Raw genomic sequence first — 25255 nt, 5'->3', positions numbered from 1 at the left:
GGTGATGTAAATGTTAAAATGAGGGCATTGGTCAGCATCATAATTCCATCTTTCAAGTGGAGATATGCCTCATTGCAGAAACTCCTTGGGTGGAGAAACCAGTGAGAATTTCTGACTTAAGGATGTTCTTCAAATCCCTCTCAACAATAACTCCTTGTGGTGAATTCAAAGTAGCATGAGGTGTAACTTCAATAGGTATATCACCAATCGCCTTTGATGTAAGAGGAGTTCATTGTGTTGAGGTAGGTAGGTAGGTATTCAATGTTTATTAGCATAAAACTACAAGGCTATCTGTGCCAGACAAGATATGGTACAGTATAGATATTGGGCAATTAATGTAAAAAGTGAAATATGTAAACTTAGGAACTGCCAGGAAGACTGAGCAAGAAGTACACCCTTGCTGACAGTCACCTGAAGTTGACCTTTCCAGTCCTGGCTTCAGTTCAAAATAAAAATAAAAACTAAAATGTGTAAAATTAAGACTTACCAGGAAGACTGAAGCAACAAAATCAAAATTGCAGTCAGTCCCCTGAAGTTGGCCTTTCCAGTCCTGGGTTCAGTTCAAAAGAAAAATAAAAACTAAAATGTGTAAAATTAAGACTTGCCAGGAAGACTGAAGCAACAAAATCAAAATTGCAGTCAGTCCCCTGAAGTTGGCCTTTCCAGTCCTGGGTTCAAGTCAAAATAAAAATTGAAATGTGCAAAAAAATCATGCTAAAACACTATATAGTCCAATAAAAAACCTTAAATTAAGTGTAAAAGACCAATGGCTCTTAAAAATGTAAAAACATGAGTGAGATGGGCAGTATCACCTATAACATGGGTCAAAGTCGAGGGCAAACCCACCTTACAAATATCTTCAAAATGATGTCGTTGTTCTAGGTTGTAACGACAGCATGATAACCAAATGTGGATGATTGTGATCTGAATGCCACATAGACCACACAGTGGTGCAGCAGTTCCAGATAAAAGGAAGTGGTGGGTTAAAAAACTGTGACCAATGCATAGCCTTGCCAAAACAACCTTCTCTCTTCGATCCTTACAGAAGCAAGAGTGCCAAAGACAAAGAGAAGCTTTGATTTGAAAATGCTTGTCATTGTGTTCGTCATTCCAGATTGACTGCCATCTGGTGTACAGTCTGCATTTGATAATTGGACCACAGTCCACGAATGGAATGGGTACTGGGATGATAGATCCAGAACAGTCAGACATTGTTGTTCTGTAAGCCAGCTCATTCTCATAAATATCAACATAACCTGGTATCCAAAAGACAGATGGACATAGACAGATGGGCCAGTTTGTTTTCGATATTGATGAGAAGAGGGTGGTGACTATTATAGAATGATTCCAGGGCCAATTGGCAGCTGAGTGAGTCCGTATATATTATACAATTTGTATATTGCATTATTTCAATATGATTTAGGGCAAAAGAGATGGCATACAATTTGGCAGTGAAAACAGAAACAATAGGGGGCAGTCTGTGTGCCACAACTGAACTGTCACAAACCATGGCTGAGTCTAATAAGTCACCTGATTTGGAACCATCTGTACATATTGGAATGGATAGATCATATTAAAGATGTTCAGCAAAGAAAGAGCAATATTTCCAATCGTGTGTATCTGCTTTCCTCAGGAGACTCAATGATAGGTTACAATTGAGGACAGTAATTTGCCCTGATGGAACAAACTGATTTGAAGAAACTGCAATGTTATTCAAGGATAAATCCAAATCTTCTAATTGTGCCTGGATACAGAGACTAAAAGGAACAATGGCAGATTTTCAGTTATTAAAGTGTGGTCCATTGTGGTTGGACCAACCACAAACACAACTCCAGGTAGGATGCTGTGGTGAGGATTGAAGTTTGGAAGCATACATTAGAGACAGTTGCAAATGGCGAATATGTAGAGGGGGTTCATGAGATTCCACATATAGACTTTGCACGGGAGAAATACAAAAAGCTCCAATGCAAAGCCGAAGTCCCTGGTGATGGACAAGATCCAACATTTTTAGTGCTGAGGCTCTGAAAGAACCATAAACCACAGACCCATAGTCAAGTTTGGATCGGACGAGGGCACGATAAATTTTGAGCATGGAGTATCTATCAGCTCCCCAAGAAGTAGAAGAGAGGACATGGAGAATGTTTAATGCTTTTAGACATTTGATATGAAATTGCTTCATGTGCAATATAAAATTTAACTTACAATCAAATATAAGACCTAAGAACTTTGCCTCAGGGACAACAGGAAGTACAACATCATCAAGACGGAGTTCTGAATCTAGGTGGATTCCCCGTTTGCAGCAGAAATGTATACAAGCAGTTTTTGAGAGTGAAAGTTTAAAACCATTTGCCATGGTCCACTTCAGTATCTAAATGATTGCAGTTTGTAGCTGCCGTTCAATAAACCTCATGTTTGATGACTGACATGAGATGTGAAAGTCATCAACAAAAAGACCATTTGCAACTGTAGGGGTAGCTATTCACTGATGGCATTAATCTTTATAATGAAACGTGTGACACTCAGAATACAGCCCTGAGGGACTCCAAGTTCTTGTGGGAAAAAATGACAAAGTGTTGAGCCCACATGGACTTAAAATTGGCACTTCATTAAGAATTGCTGGATGAAAAGGGGTAAGTTTCCATGCAATCCATACAAGTGGAGGATTTGTAAGATTTCATGTCTCCATGTTGTATCGTAAGCTTTTTCTAAATAAAAGAAAACTATAACAAGATGTTGTTGCCTTAAAAAGGCTTCTCTGATTGATGTTTCAAGGTGAATTAAGTGGTCTATCATACTGCGTTGTCTTCGAAACCTACACTGAGTAGGTGTGAGGAGGTTGTTTGATTCAAGAAACCAAAGGAGGTGGGCATTGATTATCCTCTCTAAGATCTCACTGAGACAACTTATCAAAGAAATGGGACATTAATTCAAAAAAATTGTTGTATCTTTCCCAGGTTTCAGAATAAGGAGTATGATAGCGTGTTGCCAAGCATCTGGATAGACATTTTCCTGCCATATCTGATTAAAGACAGCTTAGAAAATAGTAAGAGAATTCTGGGAAAGGTGGCGTAACATCTCATAATGTATATTATCAGGTCCAACAGATGTATTGCCAGACCGATGAATAGCAAGTTTGAGTTCCATCAGTATAAGAGGGCGGCTGTAGTCATAGAAATGATCAGTTGAAAAGAAAAGAGGCAGATGCTCTGCCCATGTTTTAATGACTAAAAAGAAAGGGGATAAATTTGAAGAGCCAGATACACAAGAGAAATCCCCAAGAGTATTGGCAATGCTCTGTGCATCTGCAACTTTATGGCCATCAGATATTAAGATAGAGAGGAGAGCAGATGTATATCTTTCACTCACACTTTGGATCTTATCCCATATAACTTTTGTGCTGGTAGTTGAAGAAATGCTGGAGGTGTATTTAATCCAAGATTCCTTCTGGCTTTGACGTTTAACTTGCTGAGCGTGTGCATGAGCTTGCTGAAATGCAATGCAGTTTGAGAACATGGGGTATCTTCGAAATTTATCCCAAGCACACTTCTGAGTTTCCTGTGTTATAGAACAGGCAGAATTCCACCAAGGGCAGGGATGCCGTAGGGAACATGTCGAGGTTGTAGGGATGCATCAAGTTGCAGCTTGTATAATACTGTTGGTTACTGCTGCTATACAATCATCTATGGATGATTTACATAAGATGACAGGATCAAGTTTCGAGAGAGTAGTGAAAGAAGGCCAGTTGGCCTGTACCAACTTCCATCGAGGTACATGGGTATCACGGCCAATCTCTCGTAAGATGATGGGAAAATGATCACTACCTCATGGATTAATGTCAACCTCCCAGAGAAAGTGAGTGAGTAGTAAAGGGGAAAAAACAGAAAGATCTATAGCTGTAAATGACTGACTAGGTACATGAAAATATGTGTAAGAGCCAGTATTGAATAGAGCCAAGTTGTGATTCGGGAGCATATGCTCTATGGCATACCCTCTCATATCAATACGGGAGCCACCCCAGAGGGGATTATGCCCACTGAAATCTCCCAAGATTAAAAAAGAGATAGCCAGTTGCTTAATGAGGGTAGAAGTCTGATTGATTATAATGCATTTCAAGTGTAAGGTACCGAGAGCAAATGGTGATGGTACAACCCAAGGACATACGGACGGCTACAGCCTCCAAGGGTGTGGTCAATGTCAGGGACTGGGTGGACACATGCTGATCAACCAGCAATGCAACTACACCATGTCCCCGTCCTACACACAGCCTGTCATTCCGGTATAATGAATAGTGGCTGTAACTGTATTTATAGGCTGTAGAAATGTTTCCTGCAAAGAAAGACATATGGGATGATAAAAGTCAATCAGATCTTTGATGTCAGTCACATATGATTGGAAACCCTCGACAGTTCCATTGGATTAGTGTGGCCATGTGTAATTATTTCAGAGAAAAAGGCAGTAGAGAGTTCTTCTGCTTACGACTGCATTTTTTTCTTTATTGAATGTGGGTCTATTGCCCTCTATGGATCCTGCTCTAGCTCAAATGGTCGGGTCTAAATTTATTAGTACACGTAGTAATGATTGAGAGCACAAACGAGTTGTTTAATTTTTGGGGTATCAAGAGAGAGAGTCTCCATGGAAACATCTTGACTTAAAGAAGGTGAAGTTCAGCAATGACTGGAAAGTGTAGTCAGGACAGAAATAGGAGACACTGATTCATGAACTGTGTTGATTTTGGAAAGTGTTTCATTGAGATTTGCTGGTGAAGACTGTGTAGAGGATATGGTAAGATCTGTTTGGACTCCTACTATAGTAGTAGAACAGGTTACAGCAGCATAAGTTCTGGTTGGAATAGGTAATAATAATTTTCGAGCCTCTGTGTAAGTGAGATTGTTAACTGTCTTGAGACGTTGTACTTCTTTTTCTTCTACCCATTTAGGGCAAGAGGTAAAATAAAAAGGATGTTTACCATTACAGTTTATACAATGTGGTTCGAGTTGGCATTCGGTGGCATAATAGTCTTTACCACCACAACTGGTACATGTCAAGGAACCACAGCAAGATTGTTTTGAATGACCAAATAGTTCACAATGGAAACATCGTACAGGATTTGGAATATAAGGTTGCACCTTACAATTTGGATATCCTAATTTTATTGTTGCTGGAGGACGTGGTACAGTAAATGTTAGCATTAGAACATTTATTGGTTCCAGAATTTCATCTTTTCGAGTGAAGATTAGATGTACTGCTGTGACACCTTGGCTGGAAAGACCTGCAAGGATCTCCGATTCAGAGTCAGTCCTTAAATCTCTTTCAACTATGACTCCTCTAAAAGTATTCAAAGCAGAATGAGGAGTAACATCAATGGGCAAGTCCCCCAAGGCCTTTGATGTCAGGAGGAGTTTGGAATGCTGTGATGAAGATGTTTCCACTAAGATGTCTCCCGAATGTAACTTTTTTACCAATTTAGGGGAGCCAGCAAGCCTTTCTGAATAAAAAATGGGGACATCTACCCTGGAGGTTTGCAAAATTAGGAACCGCGGGACAGATTCAGGTGGTGAGTTAGGCTATACAGCTTCATCAATGGGTGGTCGTTTTTCCAGTAGTCGGGTTTTTCTCGATGGTTTCAAGTTGTTTTTTTGTTTTAGGAGTATCTATAATAAATAGAAAATTTTTCAGAGCCCACTGACCCCATCCACCATGGAGCCATACAAGGGATGCACTACAGTACCTTAAGGTCACTGCAGCAACACCAGGGTTTCGTGAGCACTATACCTGAAAACCAGTGTCAGACACAATGTCCACAACACCCATTGTGAACATACTATGGTACTTGGTTGACCATGGCCCAAATGGACTAGCCAACTGATCCTGGGGGGGTGACCCCAAGACTGCCTGTTTACAGGAATTCAAGACCAAAGTGGTGCGTTGGAGTTGGACCTTTCTACCACTAGTATTCTCTCCTCCCCTTCACGGGTCACCACACACGGCAAACTTGCAGGTGGATGTTTAGATCACAGAGGAGGTAAACTGAGAACAGAACCTTCTCTGGGAAGTCCCCTCACCACGTACAGGAATCCACATTGAGGGGTCATTGTGTTGAGATGTGGATGTTTCCACCAATATGTCACCAGAGCAAAGCTTTTTGACTGACTCTGGAGAGCCAGCAAGTCCCTCTAGTCCCTTTTGAATAAAAAAAGGGGACATTTGCCTGAAAGGTTTTTCCAAAAGAGAATGTAATATAAGAAAATGAGGTACGTGTGATACTGATGTTGAAGATTGCTGTTCTGAGTATTCAAGACGTGGTCGCTTACCCATTGACTGTTTTTTTACAATTTTATTTAAATTTTTAGAGGATCCATAGGAAAAGAAAAATTTCGGTACCCACTGACCCCACCCACCATGGAGCCCTACAAGGGGACGCACTACAAAGTCACGCAAGGACAATGCAGCAACGCCAGGGTTTCGTGAGCACTATACCCAAACACCAGCATCAGGCACAATGTCCACAACACCCGTTGAGAACTTCCAACACTGGTACTTGGTTGACTCTAGCCAAAGTGGACCAGCCGATTGACCCAATGGGGAGCCACCCAAAGGCTGCCAGTCTACAGGAATTCAAGGCCAAAAGTGGTGTGTTAGGTTTGGACCCCTCAACCACCAGGATCCTCTCCTCCCCTTCACAGGTCACCATGCACAGCAAACACATGGGTGGATGTTTACATCCCAAAGGATGCAAACTGAAAAAACAGAACCTTCCCTAGGGGATCTCACCACATACTGGATTCCACACCAAGGGGTAGTTTGTGAGAAGAGGTAGGTATTGTATGAGAAGTTAACATTTTTCTACACTGAAAATGTGTTTTCAACAGATTCTTACCACTTCTCATGCTTCCCAGCATTGCAATATTTTTTTCTTTTCTGTAGGTCAATCATAAAGTGAGGTTGGGGTTAGCTGCATACAGGAAGTGAGCTGTACTAGAGATGTACATGTTATCAAGTAGCTGACTCAAATGAAAACATGAGAGAAGATAAAAATATCAAGATTAGTGGGGGGGAGAAAAAGTTTTAACTTGTACAGAAAAGAATAAGTCTACAAGCCAAGAAAAACTGTTCTGTGAAATTAAGATATTGTAGCAGAATTAATATGATAAGCTTGTTCAATCTTGTTTACCTAACAAGCATCTGGGATGAGAAACATTGTTTAAATCCTTTTGAGTAAAAAAAAAACAAAAAAAAACTATCATAATCATCAAATATTAGCTTTTCTGGATAATGCTTCAAAGGTCCTTCTCACATTAGAATATTTTCCTTACCCTTAATGTATTAAAAGAAATACAATTAAGTTTTTAATTTTCAGCCACATTTTTTCATATAATTTTTTATTTCCTAATTTTCCATTTAATCAGCCTTGGCCTTCTATAACATTCTTAATCATCCATCATTACAGTCAATTTAAACTTCTTATATTTATAATGCTTCTCTTTAAGATAATATATCTCTTTTGTATATAAGAAACATATCTTAAATATTAATGTAAGGCATGCAGATAACACAAAAAATATGTTTACTTGAGCTGGTGTAAAACTCGTATCTGCACAAGTTAATTGATAAAATGTCTTAAGAAATTGTCAAACTTTACAACAAAGCTATAAGAAGTTTCTGAAAAATCTGGTGTATGCAAAACAACTTATAAATCTTGAACACTAATCTTTTTCTAATTGTCTGCAAATAATTTTAATTAATAATAAATGAAGCAGAACAAAAGTTTGGCTTCCAATACAGTGGACTAAGATATGTTTCCAATTAGACCTGAATTTAACATTTAACAAAATACCTTCTTCACAATTGTTACTATATTTCCTGCAAAAACATAAAAGAAAAAAAACAAGATAAGTTCAGAAGAAATAGAACTGGTATAATATTCAAAATTAAACCACTCCTTAAGTGTGTTCCATAAACAAATACAAATTCAACCCTAATTTAGCTAGAACTTAGCCCACAAGTAACACATCTTGTTAATTTACACCCTTACCTAAAAATGTTTATTACTGTTTAGCTATATCAATGTTAAAATGAACTCACCATGTACTTGTTTGGAGGTCAATAAACTTGAACAAGTCTTGATGCTGAAAAATGATAATTTTATATGTAGCTAGTTTATTTCTGTATTAAACTGAAACTAATTTTAACCCACTTACAATATGTTCTTAATTTTCTTTTACTGTCCTATTTTCAAAAAGATTTAGTAGTTTCTATTACTGGTGAAAAATATATTCAATATTTAAGTTACAATTAAATAACTCTCATATAAGATCTAAATTCTTCATAAATATTATTTTACACAAGCTTAAAAGTGTGCATTTATTTAGACTAAAACACTAAGTTCAAAGCTGAAGCGATAAAATATAAAACTTTTACCATCGTTCTGAAGTCATTTATAAAACATTTTAACCCTTTCTGAGCCGGATAGATTTCACTAGTATTACCTTATTGATTTCTTTTACAATGGAAATACTTAACCAAACTGCATGAAACTTGTCACAAGCTTAACAGATGTCTAGTTTCAGTTGGGTTTTTTTTAAATTAATGTACTTGTTTTTCTGCAATTTTTAGTTCATGAAATTTCTAAAATTTTATGATACTGTTTTTGAAAAATATTAAAATACTTAACTTTCTTAGAATTTCATTTTGTTTTTATTGTTAATCAGAAAATTTCATTAGCATTTCTTTTTATACTTTACCAACAAATTCAACTAATAGTCATTAAAATTACAGCAAATACCAAATAAGATTTAATGGTGACCTATAAACCAACATATCAAAATAAGAGTACCATTATCTTTGTCAGGTGAGGTAACAATATTCTTTCTACAATTAAAAGAAATATAATATTAAAATCATAACACAATAAATAGTTACTAAAAATGCTGCATTCAAAATTACGAAACAATAGACTCTCTACAATGAACAACATACTGAACCAATACTCACAAAAAAAGAAGGGCTATACTCAACTAATCTACACAGCTGAGTACCAAATATGAATCTGTATTACAAGTGGGCTTCCATGTAGACTAGTGCCTCTCCCACTGACATCTCAGAAAAAAAAAAAAATCCAGGATGTAGGTAACAGTAACCCTAATTTCACCCTCTTCTTCAGGGGTGAAAGAATTCACTTAAACACTCTTGAAGAGGTGCTTTTATCCACCATCCCAGTGACTGGAAATTGGGTGTGGTAAGGACTCCCTATCTCCACAAGTAGAATCTGGAGGTTATACATGTTGGAGTCCTCTGGAACACTGCAATAGGTGAACCAAGTTCCCTAAATTTTTAAAAGTAAACTGACCATATTTATTCAATCCAATGATCAGTACGGATGGACAGGATCTCTTTATGCTTTATTCATGATAGTTCATTAATGGTTTTCCAATATAGTAAAGTAATATCATCCACTCAGCCTCTAAGTGGTCTGATGAAACACTTCATTTCTAGTCTGTTGCAATATGTATGAAGTATATTCAATAAAGTGGTTGCTGGTGCATAAATAGTTTGATAAAGCACACCTGCCAGGCAAGACTTGCCACAGAGTGGGATCCTATAAAAACAAGGTAAGGGACCCTAAAAAGTAGCAATGAAAATATTCATCCCTTTGAAAATCTAGCAAAAGTGGTTAAGATAGCTATAATGGGTTGGCAAACACCATCAGATAATGATACCATCAGATCATGCAAATAATGTGATATTAGAGTATTGAGGAAGATCTGCATACCAGTCCACACAATGTCTCCAAGCAGGCAATTCACTCGGGCTGCTAAAGATGTAGAAATGTGACAAATCTGACTAGATGTAACTCACGAAAGATTCCTCTCCAAAGACAGCCCTAAATGAAGAGTCATCATCGAAAGGCATTAATGTGGATAAAAAAACCTTCAAGACCCTCATTGTACATGGCAATGATCAAAATCTGATTGGTTGCAGAAGTGAGAAATAGTGATTAGATAAATCAGTAAAAAGGATTTATCCCCCTCCCTATTTGATAGTGTCTTGGATAAAAAAAAAAAAAAAAAAAAAAGAATAAGAAATCAGTCTATGAACAAACAGCTCAAGCCATTCTTGACTGGCACTGTCTGTAGGTAAGCAGGAAAAAATAAATAAAACTTTATGTAAAAATGATACATAAGAAAATAAGAAACAAATCAGAAGCAGGTGTTGAGAAAGGGCAAGTAATGTAACCTTAATATATCAATTAGGGACAAAAAAATCCAAAAAAACTTAAGGAATTTGTAGAGTATTGGGGACTCAAATAAAATTTGTTGCAAGTATCAAAAAGTAGTTATGGCCTCTTTATACATGGTGATTGTGTAAGACAAAAATCCTCGCCAAAGAACTAGGCCAAAAAACAACTTATGGTTAGCACCAGTGATCAATGTGGGTTCAACCTCCTCTCAATACATGATTGTTGATATTTCTGTTAATAAATGTTCATTGCAGAATGAAGCAAACACTAAGACAGATACATGGAACCTTCAAAATTAGACCCCAGTACCATGTAAAAGACTGCTGGTTGGTTGATTGATTTAGTGTTTTATGGCACAAAGCAGCTAGGCTATCTGCACTAAACATCCAGTAAAAAGGTAAAAATAAATTAAATATAGTAAAATATATAAAAGGAAATGAAGGTAAAACAAAACAGCATTGAAAAACATAAAATGGCATAAAACCAATGTTGACATTCAGTCTACAAAGTTGTAAAGGACTTTCTTTAGCATAATGGTAATGATCGTAACCTGCCAGGAAGACTAACAGGCAAGTACAAGAACCACCGTCAGTCACCTGAAGTTGGCCTTTCCAGTCCTGGTTCCGGGTTATGTGTCATAACAGCCATTATCAAAAGGTAAAGTAATAAAAGTTTTAAAAGGCATGTAGCAAAATCATAATAATTAGCCAAATGTCTGGTAAAAAGGTAAAAGTAAAGAAATGTAGTAAAATTCATAAAAGGAAATGAAGGTAAAAACAAAACAGCAATTAAAAACATAAAATGGCATAAAACCAATGTTGACATTCAGTCTACAAAGTTGTAAAGGACTTTCTTTAGCATAATGGTAATGATCATAACCCACCAGGAAGACTAACAGGTAAGTACAAGAACCACCATCAGTCACTTGAAGTTGGCCTTTCCAGTCCTGGTTCCTGATTATGTGTCATTATGGCCAGTGCCAAAAAGTAAAGTAATAAAAGTGTTAAAAGACATTCAGAAACATTGTAATAACAACTCCCCAGAAAGACTAACAGGTAGTTCAAACAGCAGCATTAGTCACCTGAAGTTGGCCTTTCCAGTCCTGGTGTTGAGTTATTTAATGTAATGGACATTTTCTAATTTCAAATTTCTGCTTTCACCTTGAGTATTGGCAATGCTCCAGACATGAGCTACCTCTTGGCCATCTGAGAGTAAGATCGAGAGGAGGACAGAATTGTAGTGCCCACTGACCTTTCGAATCCTGTCCCATATGACCTTGGAACTTGTGGTAGAAGATATGCTAGTTGTGAACTTCATCCAAGATTCCTTCTGGCTTTCATGTCTTACCCACCGAGCATGTGCATGGGCCCGTTGGAAAGTGATGCGGTATGAAAGTGTGGGATATCTACAGAAAGTATTCCAGGCCCGTTTTTAAGCCTTCCGTGCCATGTGGCAGGCAGGATTCCACCAAGGATGAGGATATCGTTATCGTGTCGAGGTTTTAGGAATACACTGAGCAAGTGCTTGAATAATACAGTCAGTTAACACAGCCACACAGTCATCTATTGATGGCTGATTCACAATGGCAGGATCAAGTTCTGCGAGAGCAGTGAAAGTGGATCAGTCTACCTGATCCAGCTTCCACCAGGGCACATGGGTAGAGTGGCATCTTCCACAGCCAGTCTCTCTCAAAAGTATAGGAAAATGGTCACTGCCTAGTAGATTTTTGTCAACCCTCCATGAAAAATGGAAAAATAATGAAGGGGAGCAAACTGAGAGATCAATAGCAGTAAAGGACTGACTAGGTGTGTGAAAATAAGTGGAAGAACCAGTACTGAAAAGAGAAAGATTGTGATCAGAGAGGATATGCTCAACAGAGCAACCCCTCCTATCAATAACAGCACTTCCCCAGAGGAGATGATGTCCATTAAAGTCCCCCAGGATTAGAAAGGGAGATGGCAACTGTTCAACGAGAGCATCAAGGTCTGATTAATCATATGTCTCTCCAGGGGACAGGTAGAGAGAACAAACAGTGATGGTATGACCCAAGGAAACACGGATGGCTATGGCCTTAAAGGTTGTGTTGAGTGACAAAGACAAGGTGGGCACATGCTGATCAACCAATGGTGCCACCCCTCCATGAACTCGTCTATCACACAGCCTGTCATTTCTGTACAGAGAAAACTGCCAAAAGGTGACTGTATCAGCAGGTTTCAGAAATGTTTCTTGTAAGGAAAGACATACAGGATGATAGGAAGCAATTAGTGTTTTGATATCATCCAGATTAGAACGTAAACCTCGACAGTTCCATTGTATCAAGGTGGCCATTTTTAATGATGGGTAGGCAAAGTGGCTTTTTTCCTTACTGTCCTTATTTGGAGGAGGTCTATCGACCTCCATGGATCCTGCCCTGGGTCAATTGGGCAGGTCTTTGTTGTTGGAAGGGGATTCCAGTGACTGAGGATGCAAACAAATGATTGTTTTGCATCATGAAGCGAGAGAAAAAGATGTATTAGAAGAAATGCCTGTATTTAAAACTGAGGGATGTGAATCTTGAAGTTTGTTGGAATGTATGGGAGGAACACAGATAGGTGTAGAAGTCGATTCATCAACCTTTATACTATGGAGGTCAAAAGGCTTTTCATTTGTTTTGAAAATGGTTCTCTTGGAGGCACAGAGAGATCTATCTGCACTCCCACTGTAGTTGTGGAACAAAGTGCAGCAGCATATGTCTGAGATGGAGTGGTGGACAGCAATTTCCGAGCCTCAGGATAACTAATATTATGAGTCGTTTTCAAACACTGCACCTCTTTTTCCTGCAACCATTTTGGACAAGAACAAAAGTAGGAAAGGTCGAAACCATTGCAGTTGACACAATATGGGTCTGTGTGACATTCATAGGCATTGTGGTCCTTGCCACCACAACAAGCACATGTCAGGGAACCACAACAGGACGTCTTTGAGTGGCCGAACCTCTGACATTGGAAACATCGGAGATGGTTTGGAATGTATGACCGTACCCTGCAAATTAGATAACCTGCCTTGATGGTGGCAGGTGCATGTAGTGATATAAATGTCAAAACGAGGATATTTGTCAGCAGTGTAACTCCATCTCTACAAGTGGAGATGGACCTCACTGCAGAAACTCCTTGATTGGAGAGACCAGCTAGAATCTCTGACTCAGGAACGTTCTTCAAATCCCTCTCAACAATAACTCCTCGTGATGAATTTAAGGTAACATGAGGAGTAACCTCGATAGGTACATCACCAATTGCCTTTGAATTCAAGAGAAGTTCACTGTGTTGGGATGTGGATGTTTCAACCAATGTCTCTAGATCAAAGCTTCTTTACTGACTTTGGAAAGCCAGCAAGTCCCTCTAGTCCCTTCTGAATACAAAAGGGGGACATTTGCCCGAAAGGTAATATAAGAAAATGGGGTACAGGTGTTACAGATGATGAAGATTGCTACTCAGAGTCTTCAAGATGTGGTCATTTACCTATTGACTGTTTTTTCACTATTTTATTTAAATATTTTGTTGGAGAATCCATAGGAAAAGAGGAAATTTTCGGTACCCACTGACCCCACCCACCATGGAGCTCTATGAGGGGATGCACTACAATGTCATGCAAGGACATTGCAGCAATGCCAGGGTTTCATGAGCACTATACCCAAACACCAGCATCATACACAATGTCCACAACACCCGTTGAGAACTTCCAACACTGGTACTTGGTTGACTCTTGCCCAAGTGGACCAGCCGATTGACCCAAGGGGGCCACCCAAAGGCCGCCCGTCTACAGGAATTCAAGGCCAAAGTGGTGTGTTCGGGTTTGACCCTTCAACCACCATGATCCTCTCCTCCCCTTCACGGGTCACCATGCACAGCAAACACGTGGGTGGATATTTAGATCCCAGAGGAGGTAAACTGAAAGAACAGAACCTTCACTGGTAGGTCCCCTCACCACGTATAGGAATCCACACCAAGGGGATAGAAGACTGCATTATCAATATGTTTGAAGCTCGATCTACTAGATAGCTAGTGTACCAAGGTAGATTAGGGCTGCCTCCACAGCAATAACCTAAAAAGTGAAAGAGGTGGACACTCCTGAAGGTACCATAGAAACAGATACCAAATTGTAGCTACCAAACCTGTGCTATCAACAAGATCTGATAATGGGTTGAAACAAATCATATTTGTTTCCAAGGATAACATATACACTGGAGGAAAAAAAAAGTTGTAACCCTGTCCCGTCCCGACAAAATGTATCCATTACCAAAACCCAAAGGTAATGTTGTGGAGATCAAATTGCCAGTAGTTGGTTGTTCCAATGTGAGGCCAACTCATCAATTCAATAGAACCTTGTGATGCAGAATCTATTCTGTTAGGAGAATCTGTTTGGGTTGAGACAACCAATATGCCACTGTAGTCATCACCTGTAAAACATGGCAAGCTAGTTGGGTGATAGGACAAGAGTAGTCTCAAGAAATGAGGTCCAATATATATAAAAAAAGTGACTTGGACCAAATGCCTCCTCAATGAGAAACATAAGACACCACAACACAATTATCAGAATGAAACCTGACAATGTTCTTTTCAACAGTGCAGGTCATGAGGCACTACATTTTGAGAAGCAAGGACTAAAATATTGTGTAGGGAAGCCTCATCTTCAGTGTGTAGACCCTGGAATTTCTAACTGTTGATACATGCACACCCATCTCTAAAGCAAGACATGCATGAAGAAATGAACATCTAGATAAAATGACAGTACAGGAACCCATATATTAGTATTGTTCTGACTTAACAACCCCCTCAAGATTGAAGAAAGATCATAACTAAGGAAACTGTCAAATCTTATAAATCATTGTGTGTGATCCCTAAGCCACATAAAAACCATTAAAAAGATCTCTTGTGCTATTGTTCCAAAGGCAAAATAGATTCAAGTAATGTTTACATTTCCAGATGAATAAGAACCATCCTTTAGTGGGAGAAGAAGAAATGAGCAAAAATCAGGCTTCTTATTCCAGATGAGAGCCCGATAAGCTCGACTGAGAAACATGAAGAAAAATTAAAATTACCCAGACTGATGACATACTGAATTGGAGCAACAATGGTTTAACCCTTGAGAATGAAGATCATCTTGGTTCTTTCTGAAAGTACAACCAAGATGTGATGTTCTGACAACTGATGAGATGGTTCTAGCAATAACCAGTCATCTGCAAAGTGGTTTCTACACAGTAATATGGAATAAAGATGATGAGAAAAAACTCATTTGACTGAGAAGAACCCATATGAAACCAATGCTAGTCTGAAGGAAAAAACCCAGGTCAGTAGTACCTGCACCTTTCACACAAAAAATACCAATACTGGTGGGATCCCACTACTGTTGTAATGTACAGATAGAAGCTGACTACAATGAACTTGGAATCCAAAATCCTACAAAGAAATGTTAACTCAAATTCAGGAATGAATAGATTCTGAACTATAGAGAATTTAAGCATTGATATAGATGAAAAAGACTGATGGATAAAAACCAATCTCCTGCCTTCTTAGGCACAACATCTGACAGGAATAACTAGCATGGCTCTAACAACCTCTAGACTAACCAAACTCTGACAGCCTAAAATAAAGTTCTAAATACCAAGGTTCTGTGGAAATGGGAAACCCTCCAGGTTGGGTGTATAAATCTTGACTCAAGGACCTGTGGTGCTCCTGGTTAAGGTTACCACACATTATGAATTACTGGAGCTGAGTCTGAAGGCATGCAGCTATAACTGATACCATCGGGAGTGATCCAAACCCTTAGATATAAGATAAAATCTATTCTGTATTCCAAGGTACTGAGGGGCTGATGTTGAGGTTCCAGGACTCACAAATAGGAACACAACCATGACACCCTGTAAGAGTTAACTAACTCTGAGAGGCCAATGACAAGAGATGAATGTGAAAGCTGATAATTCAACCAATTTTCATGATAACAATGATTCCAGCTCATCATCACTGAAGTTGGTGATCCTGAGAGTTTTTTAACAAAGTTAAATGAAAGGAAAACAAAATGTTATATTTTATAAATGCAAGTTCATAGACTTTCCTGGTCTCATCAGGAGCCACTGATATATTCAGGTTAACAACAAATTTTGGCTTAGAACCCCAAAATTTCATATTATTTAAGTGTTGGAAAATGCTTCCACCTGGTGATGGTAGATTAAATCACTAAGCTTCAACAACCATGTTGGATAAGGTATAACTGATCCTACATGTAACAGATAAACCTCCCTAGATAAACAACATCTGTGGGTAAACAGAAAACTAAATATTCTCTCCCATACCCTTCAGCCATCAATTAAGGTGCAGGCTCAAAAGCAACTAGATAAAAACCCAAATTATCACTCTCTCAATGAACCAATTGAAGAAAACAAAGATAGTTGGTCCCACAGTGTCTTTCTTTTGTGTCATTATCACTGTTTGGTACAACATTTGGTTAGGTAAGTTTATTATAACAAAGCAATGAGAAGTTATCTATTGTATCCACTACTGAGGATCAAACGTTTGATTCCAGTTTTTAAGCCTATAAACTTACCACTATCTCAGAGGGGGACTGAAAAGCCAAAAGCCTAAAAGATGTGAGGAAAAAGCAAATCTGAAGTATCTTCAGAATGCTAATTATTGCCCTCAACTGCAACCTCAGAGTGCCCACCCCCAAAGAAACATCACAAAACAGTCTTCATCTCACTATGAATAAAATAACTCATAGTGTCAACCAAGAATACCTGCCCTAGACAGTAATAATATATATATATATAATGCATTATAATTGAAATATTATGACTATGTTATAAATTACTTGTACACTAAAACCCAGCCAACACAGGGAAGACTAAAAGTCAGTTTTATATTATATATTGGATATGTAACATAATGCACCACATTGATGCAAGTTGTTTAACGTTAGACATTACTGTAAGGACAATAAAATAAAAAATAAATATATATACATATAAATATAATTATTAAACTTCAGCTACTTAGACAAAATATATTTTTTTTTTGTGTTATAGTATGTAGTCATTTTAGCATGAAATACACAACTTATATTTATTTCCTAATTACTTTATGATTATGAGGTTGTCAAATGACAGATCCCACAGTTAGTGTATGGAAAATAACAAAATAGTCTTACTGAAAACAAGTATTTGAAATGTATTTAGAAGGTTTCAGAGTTATGCAAATAATGTTCAAGATATTTGGGATGAAGAATTGCCTATTTAATCATAATATAAAACCATTGTGCATTCAGACAAATAAGGAAACAAATCTTTAGTAAACATATTTCATTAAACAATCTGATTTTTTGAGAGAAGAAAGCTGTAATCTTTACTAAAATTCTACCAAATTTTGTGAAGATACATACACTGTATCAAAACTTAGTGTGCAAGCATGTACACATACATATATTATACGACCCCACTGTGAAATGGTTAATTTATTTTAAATTTTACCTGTTTTGTCAACTTAATCTTGTCTATAACATGAGATGTTTCCACCAAATGTTGTGCTAATACCAATTCATTTATTTACTTGGTATTTTTCTACTACATTTTTGTTTCTTGATTCTACATTTTGCCAATATAAACTCAACCAAAAATACAAATAATTTTGTAAATCCTACCTTTATCAATTTATTCTGTCTCTTGTACTTATAAGAATATTTAATTTACAAAAAGAGAACATTATACTACATTTGGTATTCTTTCATATTACCTATTCTTGTAAACAAGTCCTGAACAAATGATGAACACATTCTCATGTCATCTACTTGAGAGAGAAAACGTAGTTTTTAATAAATATGTATTGTGTAATTATTTTAGTGTTGTATTTTGTTTAATTGTAAATAGATATTTTAAGCAAGTGTTATTTTAAGTCATCTTACCAATATTCTTGGTCAAGATCAACTTGTATCTCATCAAGAGTGAAGCAATATTAAAAAAAATAATAGCTCTGGATATCATAAAACATTAATTGTATTATCATGCTGTCAATTCCAATATTGTCAACATCTAAATTTCTAATTCTTCTAACTTACTCCATATGAAAAAAGAACAAGTTATGTTAACACCAAACTATTCCAAGTAACTAGTGTCACATTAACTAAAAGACTATTGAAATTTGCAGGATTATATTGTATTTGTTTTAAAATGTACAAATTTTGAAATTGCAGAGAAGATTAACTTGGTGTTGTTGTATTGTATAATTCAGATTATAGCATGCAGGTAAACTCAAAATACCCTCCAGTGTTCATTAATTCATTTTTTGTTTTCCAGTGGTTCTTCCAAATTACATTTAACTGCACAACACACTTCATCATATGAAAAGTTGTTTCTGTCTCATGTCTATAGCAACTATGACAAGAGGTGAATAAGAAGTTTATTGATTTTTTTTAAGACTGAGCTACTCTTCATGTGATGGGTGCACAGCAACTGATAATGGTTTTACTACATTTATTCATGATGATGAGAAACATACATGAAGTAAAAATGTATTCTAAAGACAGCAAATTCTTTATTAACCTGAAAATGACATTGTTCTGTACTTTATTTCAATTAAAGTTTTAATACCCATACCAACCGTCTTTAGAATACATTTTCACTGCATTTATGTTGTCATTATTCAGTTGAAATAACACATCAACAATACTTGAAGACATCGTATACAGGGCTTGACACTTAACTTTTCTGACCACTTGTCCTGAAGGTAATCTTTGTGAAATATTTGCCTGCCCACACTAAGGAGTCACAATCCCAAATAAAAACCAAATTATTTGGTAAAACCACATATTAACTACAGACAACAAGAACGGCTGTTCCCTTTATTAGACGCATAGACTTACTGAGCTATGTAAATCATATGGAGAGAGCCAGATATGAGATAGGGTGCCTATTTACACAAATAGCTAGCCCCAAAACCCCATGACCCACAGGTAATGACATGGGCACACAAAAACTACGGAACTAGACTATTCAATTTAATTCACATATGAACCTTGTAATTTATATGTTATATGTATCACTGGTGCAGCAGGGGGAGGATGTCTAATAAAAGAAATTGTGGCTTGTTTGCCCGACTTTCAGTTTCATTACAGGCTGTTATCACCCATTATCAGCAAAGAATCCATTAAAAATAACCAATAGAACAATTATTTATGCATAAAATATCACTTACCAGCTCAGGAAATAGACATAGCAAGGATTGATGCCCGCAGGTAACATTTACATGCCCAGGGATGTCGGGCAGTCGTTAATTTCGAGCCTTGATATATTACCAATGCTGTAATTAGACTTTACTACAAACCACTTTCAGGCTGTCTATAGAATTCCAAAAAAAAATTTGTTTCCTCCACTATTTATTAACAACTCTAACATGCAAACACATTTTAGTTCAGTAACAGTTCAGTCTGACAGAACAACCCTTATATGCCAACTATTGTTGCATCAGTTAAGCAAATTTCTTACATAAGATGAGCTTATGCTATAGAAGGGCCAACCTATGATGCTATGTTGAAAATGTGAAACAACCTTGCTGCACACCCAATAACTTTATCAATGCTAGAAATGGCAATCTATCCTTGACAGAAATCTGTAATGTGTGTGGAAAGTAACTCATGGATGTCCAATCACAAATGACATTGGTGTTCACAATATTAGCAGCATTCTCAAATTATCCACTGTGTATCACTCCTCCATATAGTAAGAATAAGAACATAGATTTCATCACTCAACCTTTCAAAAATAATGACATTACAGTTATATAGGATTCAGCATTAATCAAAGTAGGTAGCTTTCAAAATTTTTCTCTTGGCTGACACAGCTTAGTCAGTATACAATTTCTCTATTCATGCAGTATTTGTTAGTTAACATGGCACTCTGTAATCTAGCTCAAAGAATTACAAGAGCTTATTAAAATTAATATCCTCCATCTTCACAATTAAAACTGGCTGCAAGTCACTTGCAACCATCTGATCAGTTAATTTTCTTATATTTACAGCATGAGTTTTATCACATTTTTTATAAACATGAACTTAAATAGTTGTATATCTGGTCTACAAATCCTCCTAAATCAAGCATCAGTAACAGAAGACTATACATTCATGATTCTACAAGTTCATATGTTTCAGCATCCAGTCCATAGGTCTGGAAAATAGGATTTGAGCTCACACCTCAGAGTGAAGGAGTGCCTTCACAAGCAAATTGTTTCAAAGACCCACAACAACTAGACTGCTGAAAAGGTAGATTCAGAAAGTAACAAGAAGTGAAAGAGTAGAAGGAACAACCCCTTTTGGCTTTCAAACACAAAAAATCTAAAATAGCCATCCTTAATTTAGCAGTACAAGATTAGAGAGAAGGCAGCTAGTCATCACCACATACTGCCAAATCTTGGGCTACTCTTTTACAAATGAACAATGGAACTGATTGTCACATATAACACCCCCATAGCTGAAAGGGCAAGTATGTTTGGTGTGATAAGGATTCAAATCCGTGACCATCATATTACAAATCCAGCATGCCAGGCTTGATTGATAAGGAACAATAGATTTTTCAAACTGAAAGTAAAGGTTCAAGTGCTTCAGACTCAATCAACAACACAGCCCAAGAGTCAACAATGAGCTGAAGAAAGAGAAGTGTTATAATCAAAGCAGCAAAGATGAAGATGAAATTACTTGATCCTCATTATTGAGAGAACCAGAAACAAAAGTAGATGGTGGAAATTGTTAAATGTATTTATATATGGAGCAGACACAGTTAAACTAACAGAATGTAACAAACCACCTAGTGCACAATGGAAAAAATATTACTGACTTTCAAAGCACTTCAAATCATCATTGTACTGGAAGACTCCAGAAGTTGAGTGCAAGGAGCTCAGGAGGTTTCAAACATGTATGAATTAATTATACTTGAAAACAATGGTTTCTTTTCTTGTGTGTTAAGAATTACAGAATCACATCAAAGAAGAAAGTCAAATAAAAATAATGTGAATCAAAGTTTTAAATTTCAAATCTGATATTCCCATAACTAGAAAAATAAATGGAAAGACCACGGGAAGGCAGATGGGGCTGATGCCCATGGCACTCCAAGGCAAATGGAAGCCCCAGAACTTTGACTTGGATGGTGCAGGTATATATACAGTTTTTTAAAAGGAAGAATTATTACAAAGGAAATGATTTTTAAAAAATGTTACTTTTAAATTGAAAGTGCTATTTTCAATTATAGATATGAATAATTTTTATCATGATTTATGTTGCTGAAATAAGATTAATAGTTAAAATGCACATACACATAAAAAATGAAATTTAATTATAAATATACAAATGTCTTCAGACCAAGGTGTATATTTAACCATTAAGTAGCACTTGTCTCGTATAAAAAAATAACAAAAATGAGAAAGTCTTACATTACTGTTCTGGTGACCTGAGATGTTTTAATCCACCACTGATCATATGGTTTATAACACAAAATTTAGGTCATCCCTATTTTGATAAAAAATTTTCCACTCTATCCTGATACTGTATATAAACACCTCACCTAATGTAACCACTTTTTCTTGACTTGTACCTGCTCTTAATGGAGAGGTAGAGCAGAAGTGTCAGTACAGTACTACCATAATTTTTAAAGTTGATTTCTCTATAAAAAATCCAATTTCTTTATTACCAACACATTTTTCTACTTGCATTATGTGTGTGTGTCACACTTATTTAATATAATATCAAAACTACCACCATTCATACCATGTTTACCATATCACACATATCCAACAATAACACACAGCAGACTGTTGCCAAGCCAAAGTATTCTTTGTTTATGCCAGATATGACAAAGCAAACTCTTGCCAAGCCAATGTACATTGTTTTCAATACCCATCCATAATTTCTTGACATTCTTCAGTTAAATTATGACAGACATTTATATAACAGTTTGTGCATTATATAATATACATCATAAAATTTAGTGCATGGCTTTGCTTCTACAAATTCAATGGTTAAAAAGAAATATAAATGGTTTTAAACTTTTGTTTGTATGTTTTCAAACAGAAAAAGGTTCTGGATCCAAAAACTGCCCAGACATAGAACATGAAGAACTATCATTTATATATCATTGATCCTTGGTACAGTCAATCTGACGACACCATGGTCACTGCCAAATGGAGGAGAAAAGGTTTACTGATCATCATGATTTTCTTAGTCAATTTACAACTACTGAGATAACAGCTACCTTGGAATAAATCATGCATACTCAGTATGTAACAGTACTGTAGTTATTGTTCATTAGTTGTTTGGTGTACAATAATTAGTTAGTATTGTGTTTATGGGAGATTTACACATTCTCAAGTGCAGCTTCACATCCATATACTTCTATGGCCAAAGCCCCAGTCTGATCCCCATCCCCTAGTAACAACTAGGTCAAAACCTTTTCTTTCTCAGTTCTACTTGGATTTTGTACAGCTCAGTTAAAAATTAGATTATCACTATTTTTAATGATAGAAGGGTGGCAATAAAAGCCACTAACTTACTATTTCAATCCACTGGTGACAGTCACTGATACAGAAAAGTTATCAACACAAACATCAACAGTTTAACTCACCTAGCTAACCCTAACAGTCCATGTGATTTATCACAAAATGAATGACATTAGTGACCAAAACCAACTGATTCTAGTAGCAGTAACAAGGAAGAATACTGACAGATACTTGTTGGGACAGACTGTTTTTTTAAACTAACCTAAATCACCTTTAAAAAAGAATATCTCACTCATTTCATGTTTTTAACAACCAGAGTGAAGAAGGCTATAAAAAAGGTACATCATAAAATAACATGTAATAAGTACTCAAATCAATAAATTTGGCACAGTTTGAATAGATATACTACAGTGTGGGTTCTGTATGCTATGGTTGTAGATGTACTAATTGACAGCAAGCAGTTGTAGTAATTGTAAGTAAGTAGATGTGGTAAAATGTTTTTATGACAAAGTATTTTGGACTTTCCAGCCTTTTATTTACTGTTGTCTATTTCAACAGTGTTATCAGTTTTAATTCTTGAGGTCAGACATCCAGGAACTGTGCTCTCTCATAACACAGTGTCTGCACAGTAACAAGGCAGAAAAGCAAACAACTAATATGACTAAGGAGAAAGTTCATTCATTCTGTACACTTGCCCAATGTCTAGACTCGTACTTGTAATAAAAATTTGTTTGTGATGAGCTTTTGTTGTTCCAAACATGCAAATATGATGAACACTTATTGTGTATTTAACTGCATCAACAGTAAGTCAGAAAGACCTGATACTTTCTTACTATTTGAAATCCAGTTCTTTAGCTCATCTTAATAATAAGCATAAAGCAAACATTTGTGGGATTCTATGCCTAGCTTAGAATAGTCTAAATAAAATTTGTCAATAACTATTTTAAAAAACTAGTTTGATCTGGTAGTTTACTTTTTACTGCATATTTTCCACAAAAATGAGCTACTGAAAAGAAGTGTGTTGTGGCTGAAAGCTATCAATCACAGAACACAGGAGAAAAGCTGTGGTAGCCAAAGTGTGACAGTGATAGTGTGTGTTCAGCTCATTTTATATTATGTAAGTGTTGCCTTCCAATTTTTTTGTAACACTAGGTAATTATATGCATCTGTATACTGCACACTGGGCCATTCTATTGGGTCACTGATCCACAAGTTGGCAATGTGCTGGTGTGAACAAGAATCAAGCCCAATTAATTGTAGTTTTACTTAACTTGCTAAGGCCTAAGCTGACAACTCTCTGCAAATTTATAAACACATGGCTATTGATACTATCAAAAAATAACATACAAATGAAAATTGAAGAATCTGCAGCATCAACAATAACACCTGTACACAGTAAACCTATATAACTTGTGCACATGCAGCTTTGCACTCTTCTCTACTGCCCCATTATCAAGATATCACTCACGTTACCAGTCAAAAATCACGACTGTGACGTCACACAAACCTAAAAAATTTCTAATCTTCCAAGCATCAATGGACACCTTGTAAGACATTCATCTTGTATGGAAAGTTGAGAATCTAATCACTTATCTAGTAGTAATAAGGACAGTCATTCATTTGTCTACCCAAATACGCATATTGTTTTTGTGCCACTCATTCATAGACACACAACTTTTAACTTTCCATCAAACGAGTCTAGTTTAATTATACCCGAAATAACTTAAAACTGATTCAAGTTTTAAAATTCAGATCACTTTTTATATTTTCTTGTTCACTTTTCCCATCATTAAATGGACTTATCTAATACTAATGTTTAACTAAATATATGTTATAATATCGAAGATCTTTCTCGTTAGGCTTAATAATAACAGTATTATTACTAATAGTAGTCAGTACTAAAAGTTAGAAAACTAGTATTACGTAAAAGATATAAGAATAAAAATTCACCCAATAAATGTTGAGAAAATATTTTTGTTATAATAACCACTTAAAAATTTCACATTAAAATACATACAATTCCAACTTTCCGTTCTTTTCCCAATTCCGTTTTAAATCAATCTGACCTAACACTGAAACAGCCATACCAATTACTGGTTACACACCGGCATAGATAACGAAAACGACATCAAAAGTTCGTGTGCGAGCGCTCCCTACAAGGCAAAATAATATGTTGTTGTATTTAACTTGGATTGTTTTCAGAATATATCAGTTTTTCTAAAAATTAGGAAATAAACATAATTCATGAGCAAAGATTAACTTTATATAATAAAAATAAGATAAATAATTTATACCTAAAAGTACCCTTAATCGCAAATTATCATTGTTGTCTATCTGAAAGTTTTAAAATATATAAACAAATAATGTCACGAGCTCTCAAATAATTCGAATTCATAAATATGAGAAAGGGCTCATTTAACTGCACATATAACAAACCCCCACTTTTACATATTTGACATATATAGCAACTGTAAACTTACAACGCTAGAATCCAGGTTTTGAAACACGTTGT

At 36.3% G+C, this 25255-nt stretch overlaps 1 protein-coding gene across 2 annotated transcripts in view; it reads right to left on the bottom strand.

Annotated features, from left to right (window-relative positions):
* Positions 1-24902, bottom strand: part of tho2 (THO complex subunit 2-like protein) — a 240410-nt gene extending 215508 nt beyond the window's left edge. For both annotated transcript variants that reach the window (XM_076454283.1, XM_076454284.1), the window contains exons 1-2: positions 24761-24902; positions 8083-8126 (exon numbers count right to left, since the gene is read on the bottom strand). In XM_076454283.1, the coding sequence (XP_076310398.1) occupies positions 8083-8126; positions 24761-24828 (112 nt within the window). In that variant the 5' untranslated portion in view covers positions 24829-24902. The remainder of the gene's footprint in view (positions 1-8082; positions 8127-24760) is intronic.
* Positions 24903-25255: the final 353 nt, after the last annotated feature.

Source organism: Tachypleus tridentatus, chromosome 1 (assembly GCF_004210375.1).
Source record: "Tachypleus tridentatus isolate NWPU-2018 chromosome 1, ASM421037v1, whole genome shotgun sequence".
NCBI classification, from domain to species: Eukaryota; Metazoa; Arthropoda; class Merostomata; order Xiphosura; family Limulidae; genus Tachypleus; species Tachypleus tridentatus.
Note: the sequence above shows the minus strand (reverse complement) of the source record. Positions and strands in the feature narration are given on the sequence as shown.